General features: G+C 42.7%; 1 protein-coding gene across 35 annotated transcripts in view; it reads right to left on the bottom strand.

Moving 5' to 3' along the window:
• The window catches only part of baz (par-3 family cell polarity regulator), a 713,284-nt gene that overhangs the window by 214,568 nt on the left and 488,322 nt on the right, over positions 1–10,394 (bottom strand). For 27 of the 35 annotated variants that reach the window (XM_053782958.2, XM_053782965.2, XM_070089427.1 and 24 more), the window contains exon 2: positions 4,972–5,581. The exons of 4 other annotated variants lie outside the window; for them this stretch is intronic. In XM_053782958.2, the coding sequence (XP_053638933.1) occupies positions 4,972–5,238 (267 nt within the window). In that variant the 5' untranslated portion in view covers positions 5,239–5,581. 4 more of the 35 variants (XM_053782984.2, XM_053782995.2, XM_053782992.2 and 1 more) reach the window with 4 other exon arrangements.

The following is a 10,394-nucleotide window of genomic DNA, read 5'->3' as shown; positions in this document are numbered from 1 at the left end:
GAAGGGTAATCCCCCTCCATAAGAACTTCAGGTATCAAAGCCCTCTCTGGGGTTACTTCCCTTCTTTGTTTTTTACTGGCACTGGACCCCTGTCACACTAAAAAAATCTGTCCAGAGAGCTCCGTTTCTGGCATCTCTAAGATTTGCCTCAAGTGGGACAAGGTACTGTCACTGAACATGTTGCAGATACGGCTTGTATCTGCTTTGACAGGGTGATATTTTTCAACAAAAGTCTGCAACTCATTCCACTTTGCACACGTCCTTAATCACTGAAGGCATATGATACGTACGATTTCCGGATTGAGGTACAAAATCCTAACCATAATTTCGCCCAAAAAAGTGTTCTAAATCAAAACTGTATGACATGCGGTATGCGAACCATACGAAAACCGGAGTTCCATTGTACTATAGTTATTTCCTCTTTCTAGGATCAGAACCTTACATCTGTCTGCACTGAATTGCACCTGACACTTCTTCGACCACAATATTAACCTATGCAGGTTTTCCTGTAGCCTTCTAATGTCAACATCAGCAATTATTTGATGGCTTAATTTAGAGTCATCAGTAACCTCGTGTCGCTATTTATTCCCTCATCAATGTCATTTATATGGACTGTAAATAAGGGTCCCAACAATGAGCCCTGTGGCATACTATTCATAACCTGTCCCCATCCCATTAATGCAAACTCTTATCTATCGGTCAGCCATGCCTTGACCCAAGAGGTAATTTCTCATATTCCACATGCCAGTATAAAGTCTTAGACAATTTAGCAATGACGCCTTCAATTGAACTGTCCAACATATATTTCATGTTTGTCACATTAGTTATCCCAGCTGTCAATAAATGGAATGCCAAGTTCCTTGCAGTACTTGAATAGCCAGCAATTTTCACAAACTGCTCTAGACATCCATTCATTGCTCACTCCTCTTCTAGGCAATATGCTACATATGATTGGGATCTCTTCCTTTGACCTAATTAGCTTAGCTGCCTTCTAATTAGCCAGCAACTCTTCAAATTTGCATTTCCCAACACCACACCATTACTTCCAACACTGATGCAGATAATGGGGTTGTTCTCGTTACTAGACGTGATTGTTATCTAACCTATTAACGTCATCACCCACACCTGCTCCAAGGACACACCGTCTTGGCTTCTTATCCCTATTACAGAAATTACTGGTCACTCTTTGAATACCGACTAATATACTACAGGGAAATCTGGACTGACTGAGCGAGCAAGATTTCCCGCGAGTGCCATGTTATATTTCATATACGTACATGTGACGTGCCATTCTAAGAAGTTGGTCAGGAATAATGCTGGGGAAGGTGAACTGGAGGAATATCAAGAACGCTGGAAGACAATGCCATTATTTTCTGCCCCCACCTCCCATCCTCCGACAATACATTAATTTTAAAGAGTTCAAAGTGAAGAGCTGGGAAGATGAAAGCGCGGCAAAAAAAAAGAATGGGCAGGAATGATAGGATGTGCGGGGAAAAAGACAAGAGGATGTGCAGTGAAGATGTGTTGAGAAAATTATATGATGTGCAGTGAAGATGCGTTGGGAAAATTATATGATGTGCGGGGAAGATGTATGTAGGGAAAACTATATATGCGGGGAAGATATGTGCAGATAAAATTATAGGATGTGCGAGAAATATATGTCCAGAGAAAATTATATGATGTGCAGGGACAATGACAAGAACTGCGGGGAAGATGAGAGGAAGAGCGGAGGTGTGAAGAAGATGCGAGGAAAATACGGCGAGGACGTGAGGAAAAACGAGATTAATGAAAGGGAGATAGGAAGACAGTGACATTGTATTAATAAAAATACAAAAATAGATGCAGATTATTTAAACACGAGTTAGAGGCATAATACAAGAGGAACGAGGGCGTGTGCATGAGGGGGGTCAACGTTCTTATTGCATGATGCTCCGTTGCCACATCCTCCACCTTCGCCAGCCACCTCGTTCTTAATGTTCCTCCTCTTCCTCTTTCTTGCCTTGTCCTTCACGGCATGAAATTGCAGTCCTCACCTTCTCGCTTATCAACAGTCTGGCGACAGCGCATCAACGTGACTAGGTTGCCAACTAAGAAGGTCTGTTCTATGAGACTTCTATTCAAAATAACACTTGCATTCCAACAAACCTGTGCTTTAAAACTGTTAAACACACAAAATGACACCAATTATGTTTTCATTGTTTTCTGTATCAGCTGTGCGGGAAGGAAGGATGGCCGGGACAGATGAGTCCCTGAACTCCTACATGACTGCCATGCGAGACGCAGGACAATCATGTCCTCCCTTCCTCCAGCAACCTCACTCCATACCATCACTCCTACACACGTCACAAACCATTTCCTGAGTTCCAAGGCCTCTTATTAAATTTGCAACATCCGTAAAAAATAAGTATGCACCGAGCGTCATGCCATAAAAGAAAATAAATGCATCGTTCATAAAAACCAATAAATGAATAAATGAATATAGGCAAATCAAATCAGTTATGGCAAAATTCTGGTACCGTAGTAAGATGTGGGACACAAAGTAGCACAACAGAAGATGGTGGACAGTCACAGATGTGTGTGTATATATATATCACTCACTGGCTTGGTTCTGGTGGCCCAGTTATAATGGGGAGACGCTGAGTTTGGTTACGTACACTGGACACGGGCGGCCAGGTGGGAGTCTCTCTCAATGAACAATTTATCACATTCTGTCATTTTCAATTGCAAACTTTTGTCATTTTAAATTTATTAATTGTGCCCATTAACACACTCCCAGTGCTTGCAATGAGCACCAGTATAGCTCGACACTAGTAGTCAGTTGCAGACGAACCAAGATATCCATACCGATCCCAGTAGCAGCATCGACATCCCCGCGTGGCGGTGGCTAATGGCAGACTGGTACGTGAGTGTGGTGTTACCAGTTTCCCCACACGTCCCTTCCAGCCCACCTCCCCTTCTCTGGCCAATCCCCAGAACAGGTGGGAAACATAGCTATCCCCACACGTCCCTTCCCACCCCTCCCCCACCTCTCCAGTCAATCCCCGCGACAGGTGAGAGACATAACTAGCGTTTCTTCCCATTGTATATTATACAAAATAGGTTAGCAGCATACTGCTGCTTACTAAAAAAAGCCCTGATGGGGAAACATAGGTTTTGCTCCTACTACAGTGTTTTCACGTTAAGTTATCAATTTCAGGGTTGGTTACATCCGATGACACGTTTATAAATGCGAGGTTTTACTTTGTTTTTGGTAATTTACAGTTAATTTGTTTTCAACAGAAAAATAATATGCTTTACTGTAGTTACTGTTTGTCATAATAGCTATGTCCGATCATGAATTAGATTTGAAGTATTAAAGACTCCCTGGCAATAAAAATTAATCAAGGTGAACCTAATGAAAAGTTATCCGAGTAGACGGGCGTAGTGTCATGTTTGTAACAAAACTGGGGGAAAATATCTTTAAAACATACAAGACTGTTCAGCACATTATTTATCAGGTAGAATCCTGTACGTTTGACTGTATCAAAGGTGCAAAAACCCCCAATGAAAAGTAGAGCGCCATTGGTACTCGAAGAGAAAACACCTTAAGTGTCCGGGACCCAAGACTGTAAACAGCCTCCCACCAGCCATAAGGGGAATTACCAATAGGCCCCTGGCTGCCTTCAAGAGGGAGCTGGATAGTCGGTGCCGGATCAGCCGGGCTGTGGTTCGTACGTTGGACTACGTGCGGCCAGCAGTAACATCCTGGTTGATCAGGCCCTGATCCACCGGAAGGCCTGGTCGTGGACCGGGCTGCGGAGGCGTTGATCCCCAGAATACCCTCCAGGTAGCCAGGCAGGTAATATATACCCTTTAATCACATCGTAGCCCCATCCATGTAACAAGTGAAATCGTGACGTCTGTGAAAATACACTGTGTACCTACCATACATAATAAGGTAGCAGCACAGTGCTGATTTATCCAATTTTGCTAAAGAGGGAAACTTCCTCACAAGTAATGGTAACAGTAATGGCATACAGTACCTACAAGTTGATGAATAATAACATGTGTAACACCTGGTTGCTGGTTGGCAAAATAAATTCAAAATAAAGATACCCTGGTGTTGCACATGCCTTGTTCATCAAGTGGTCCATAATATATACTGCTTTTCCAATACGTGTGCCGATCTTAACCCTGGCTGTGCAACTTGGCAAAGAACGCTCAAGCTCAGAGGAACGGAGCGGTTATCTTGTTCTCCAAATACCTTGTTCGCTGGCGGCCAATGTGAAAGAGTGGCGGCGTTGCCGTCCAAAGGTCACCTAACGCAAGGTCAAGGTGGTCATGAGAGCAAGTTGCTGTGGGCCCACGGTGAACGCCGTGCCCACAGTACCGAGATTTGACGGCTACTTAGAAAACGTCTATCTAGAGCATCAACATAGTCTGGTTCAAAAGTGACAAAATAAACAAATACCTCTACGGGAGAAATTGTTCATATATCAGCAATTATTATAATCACGAAGAAACTTAAAACCTGTTGGTCACACGTCGTCTGTGAAATGGGAAGTAATCAGGTTTTTATCCAATGAAAACCTTTCACCAGCACCCCCCCCCCCCCGGCCGAAGGGCTGTTGCGGTTCGTATACTAGGGAAGGGCCCTAATGGAAACAAGCTATACTATATGGCATTGTTGAGTTATCCAAAGCTAATACTCCACTTGGATAACCTGTAGGAGAGGATACGGAACCTCCTTTGAGGGGTAAATTATCTATAAATGAGTCGGAGATCAATGGCCAGGTCATAACTATGAATGTCTTCTTATTTATGCAAGTAAATAATTTATATATACCAAGCGATATTTTCAACACTAGTTTCATTAACTCTTCCCACAAACCTATGTCGCCCTTTCTTCCTTCTTCCCAGTAGCCCTGCTTCATTGCTCACCTATCTCCTTCCCAGTAGACAAGGGAAAGAAAAGCATGTGAAGCAACTTACCTGGCAGTTGCTGCTGAGCGTCTTGTGGCGTTTGTACACATTGTATGTGTGTGTACGGGAGAAAAGTCGAGCCAGCTTCTCTGCCACGTTGACGACATCAGAGTAGTGTAGTTTGAGTTCCCCAGGAAGGTTCGATACACTGCGTGAAGTGATGCTACTGGTGGCGGTGCTGGAGGTTGTGTTGGAGGTGCTGCTGGTGATGGAAGTGCTGCTGGTGGTGGAGCTCCTGATGGGAGGCCCCGCCACACTGCGGCTCCTCATGCGCATGACCGACAGCAAGAATAATTGCTACAAACACCTCACACTACTTACGTGAAGGATCACACTTAAGGCTCCGTAAATTAACTAGTACAGCACCTTCTAGTGTGAAGGACGAACAATTATTTCACTCATTTGATTTTTAAGTATTTCTATCTAGTATCATCTGTCAATGATACTAGTAGCACTACTCTTCTTTCTTTTCCTCCGCATCTACAATACAGTTGAACAAGCTTCAACTCATAGAGAGCGTCTTTAAAAAAATCACATCAATGATCACATCGTGTTTTACATAATAATTTGTTTTCTAGGCTTCCAAAGTCACTTTTTGCCTGCACTTTGTCATGGCCGCCTGGAAATAAACACTTATTACTGTATATATCAGCACACATCGAACACAAATCCCCTCTTCGGACATTCCCTTAAGAAGCAGAAACACAATGACGAGGAAGGATAGTTTAGGTCATCCAGAACCCGCAGCGAGTCCAAGTAACTAGCCAGTATGAACCACAACTGCCCCTACGACTACCCTGCTCCGTCACTCACCCATCACTACCCACCACATGTTTTGTTTCAGTTTTCCCATCTACCGCTAAACTATATATATCAATAGATTATCATGACATTACCTAAGCCTGTGTGTGTGTGTTAGCTGTGGTAAGCTGGTCAACAATTTATAAATCAGAGACATCTGGTATCAAGCTAGAGTTTGACAGATTAAAAAAAATTGAAATTATGCACAAGCAAAAAATTACGGTTAGTAGTAATAGTAATAACAATAATTATAATACTAATAATTTATTATTATAATTTTAATAATTTATTATTATTATAATTTTAATAATTTATTATTTTATAATTTTGTTCACGGACATACTTTTATTTCGAGCAGAAATTTCATCCAGATGTTCTCAAATTACCTTGCACATCCTGTCTTTAACCTTCGTTCATTATTACAAATAGTTATCAAGATTTTCCAAAACATAAATGAATTTTATTCTAATTTAAATGATGAAATACATGTCAAGTGTGTGATTATAACTTAAAGGAAGACTAGTTAAATGTATTTAATATTTAAGATTTTCTTACGCGTTCACAATCTGCTCATATAGGTTTCTGGAACCGAGATTCACTTTACTACGTCAGTTTTTTTTTTTTACCTGGTACTCTACGATAATTTCTTAATTAATGCTTCATTTTTTTTCGAAATTTAATTTTGATAGAGTTCTCATACCATTGGTTGCCAGACAAAGCAGCCATTTTTAAATGACTGCGTTACGTCTGGCAACCAATAATATGGGCAAGAAAAAACTAATAACACTCAAATCTGAACGTATATACTTTGAGAACGTCCTGCCACCCAGGATACTGCAGTCTTCCGTATGAAATAATAAAAAAAAAGAGATCAGGGGAAGAATTACAAGTAAACAGACCTTCAATCCTATTTAAATAGGGTTGATTTCTTATATATGCCATACCTTTATAGCTGATGTTGGCCGACTGGCCAAACACACAGTTGATCTTACGTCACTAAAAACATGTGCTTCCTTAGGTTTGCTTATTAGGCAACCGTATGAGATACAAGATAAGTGAAGCATCTTAGTACGAGTGATGGCAATATACCAGTAGCGAGTTAACTGACATAGGTTACTTGTAGTCGCTTCCGGGGATTATCGTCCCTGCGACTCTGTTCCAGACCAGGCTGCCTGGTTGCTGTCATGGTCAATCAGCCTGTTAGTGCCCGCGGTCCAACGTCTGCACCACAGCCCAGCTGATCGGGAACCAATTTGAAGAAATTGTCAAGTTTCCTCCTGAAGACACCTAGGGGTCTGTTGGTAACCGCTCCCCTGCTTTTCACCAAAGGTATCTTGCACAGTCTGCCAACCCTCCAGTGTTCATTTGTAGTTACTGAGGTGTGTAGTTTAGAACCAATCCCTTCGGCATCTTCCAGATGTAGATTATCATGCATCTTTTTCGCCTAAGATCTAAGGAGTACAATTCAAGGAACTTCAGGAGCTCCCAATAATTTAGGTGGTTAACCGAGTTTATAAGGGTGATGAAAGCACGACACGCAACCCAGAGCTTGATTACTGCAAATGGACAGCACATGATCTCCCAAGGCCAATGTTAAATTTTGTTTATTTAAATACACACACGCGCGCGCACGCATATACGCATACACACGTATGTACGTAAGCACAAACATGTTAAGAAACTGGATTTTATCTTAATATTTCTTGTTCTTATTGTTTTTCTTTTCATATCCATGCTGAAGTGGAATAAGAATCTTTCCTCCGTAAGCCATGCATGTTGTAAAAGTCAACAAAAACGGCGGGATGAAACAAGCCTTGTTTCTGAGGTAAGGGGCGTTAGCTACGAAGAGAGGCTAGTGGAATTGGACCTAACGACTTTGGGGATGACAGAACCAGGGAGGGACATGATAACATCCAATATACTCAGGTGAATTCAGAAGGTAGACACAGAGAGGTTGTTTGAGAAAAGAGAGAGAGATAGAGGGGAACTCGAGGACACCGCTGGAAATTAAAGTCACAGATGAGCCACAGGGATGTTAGGAAGCATTTATTCAGTGTCAAAGTGGTCGGGAAGTGGAATGATTTTGGTGAGGTAGCAAAAGCGGCAGGCTCCATTCACAGTTTTAAGATCAAGTACGACACGGTCCATAAGGCTATAAGAGAGAATCTGAACAGTAATAAGCTAAGAGGCAGGGCCAGGATCTGAGAATTATCCCTACAACCACAAATAGGCAAGTATTTAAATACGCGAGTACACACATCACAATCCCTCCTCCAAATAACAAGCTTGCTTTGAACTGAGTTACAGTACATCAATTTATGCACAATCTAAACTGAAGCATAAGTTAAATCTTAGTAATTTTAAGTTACGTAAGTCAACCATATTAAACTTGAATTTGCGTATAGTTTAGAATTAATAGCAAGATTCCGTATGCTCGCAGCTTGTGTGTGGTAGGGTGCTAACCCACATCCCTTAATTAAATCGCTGGAACCACACGATCAGTGTGTACACTGGATGACGGGCTGAGGGCCTTGTCCCAATCTGCACACTGCTATAACATACTGGAGCGGAAGACATGGGAGGAAATGCAAAATAAACCCAGTGAAAAGCAGGGGTGTGGCGAGCACAATAAGGGAACACTATCAACATCTGTGGCCCCAAATTATTCAACATCTTACCATAAGATATCAGAAACACTGCTAGAACAAGTGCAAAAGTCTTGAAGAGGAAACTGGACAAGTATCTTCACCAGGTGCGAGATCAACAAGGCTGTGATGGATACGTGGGGCAGCGGGCCTCCAGTAGCAAGAGCCAGGTTGATCATGCTAACTTTAGACGGGAGTAGAAATACTCAGGAAATTCATCAAACGTATACTCATATTGTGGTGATACAACCTAAACTTGAAGACTCTGACAGGATATGAACCAATGAGGAATCAGTGGTTGGTTGGTTGGTTGGTTGGGAGAGGGAGGGAGCGAGAGAGAGAGAGAGAGAGAGAGAGAGAGATTGAGAGATTGAGAGATTGAGAGAGAGAGAGAGAGATTGAGAGAGATTGAGAGATTGAGAGAGACTGAGAGAGATTGAGAGAGATTGAGAGAGAGAGGAAAAAGGGGCGCTGCTACACAACCCAGGAGTGACCGGGAACACAAATTTGAATGACGGGTGACATTCTCTGGATTCCAGCCATCCACTTAGCCCGTTCGACCCCCTTCATAACAAATTCTACCTGTCCCTACCTCCACCTTCACCTCCCCTTTCTCTTCCTCTCACTCCCCTCTACCCCCCACACCTCCATGTCAGCAGGAATGGCGTCCATTACCTTGTCTTTCGCGCCCTTGAACAAGAAAAACAACATTTTCACCAGCGTAGCAGTAGAATAAACCATGGGGGATACTTGCCTGTACACCCCCCCCCCCTTCAATGACATCTTCTGGTAAAACTACGTCAAAACAGCTTGTGGGAAACTTTCTCTAAGATAATGGGTTAGTTTTCAGTGTGTAATTGCACATGTGTGCTCACCTGTATGTGGTTGCTGGGGTTGAGTCTTCACTTTTGGCCCCGTCTCTCAACTTGCCGCTTGCCAGATTCACTTTCTAGCCTTGTGGGCCATATCTTAACTATTCTTAAAACTATATACGGAGTCTGCCGCCGCCGCCACCACTACCTGTTCGTTGAGGTCATTCCACTTCCCGACCACCCTGAGATTCAAAAAATACTTCTTAACATCTCTGACTCAACTGTACTTTTAGCTTCCAGCAGTGTTCCCTAGTACCTGTTTTCCGTCTCACAAACAGTCTGTCCCTGTTTGCCATATCAATTCTTTTGACTATTTTGTATCTTGTTTTCATGTGTCTCCTGGTCATTCTGTTCTCCAGGGTCGTTAGATTCAATTACTCTCTGTCATTCATACACCTTAGCTCTGGAACTAGTCTCTTTGTATACCTCTGCATTTTCTGTAGTTTCTTAAAATGCTTCCTCAAGTGTGGGATCCATACTGGCGTTGTGTACTACAAGATGAGCCTGGCATATGTGGGCACTAACAGCTTGATCGATCAGGCCAGCAACCAAAATGCCTGCTCCAGGACCGGGCCGCAGAGGCTGTGACCTCCAGAGGCGGCTACAGGTAAGCTATAGGTGCAGTTGACATACCTTTACTAACCTGCAGGGTCTCCCCTCTACCTTTTCCCCCTCCCATTTCAGATCTTCCCCTCCCAACAACCACTCATCTCAGTTCTCTCCTTCCCTACTCCCAAATCAGAAAATCCCCATCCCCATAACCCAGCTCAGGTCTTCCCCTTTCCCCAGCAACCAGACCAGGCAGCCCCATTTACCTCACCCCGCCCCCCGGCCCAGCTAGCGCACAACCCATGGTGGAAGTGTGACGTGAGCACTACCCAGGACGCACCGGGATGTGACGCATGTATGTAAACATTCTGATCATGCGCTACATCACACCCGATAGAGAGTGCACCATTCAATCGGCGCTAAGCAGCATCATTATATATATATATATATATATATATATATATATATATATATATATATATATATATATATATATATATATATATATATATATATATCAGGCTGAAATAGTAACGTTTTTCTTGCCGAATAAAGCAAGCGAACA

Source organism: Cherax quadricarinatus, chromosome 28 (assembly GCF_038502225.1).
Source record: "Cherax quadricarinatus isolate ZL_2023a chromosome 28, ASM3850222v1, whole genome shotgun sequence".
Lineage (NCBI taxonomy): Eukaryota > Metazoa > Arthropoda > Malacostraca > Decapoda > Parastacidae > Cherax > Cherax quadricarinatus.
The sequence above is the reverse complement of the archived record's forward strand: the minus strand, read 5'-3'. Positions and strand labels throughout refer to the sequence as shown.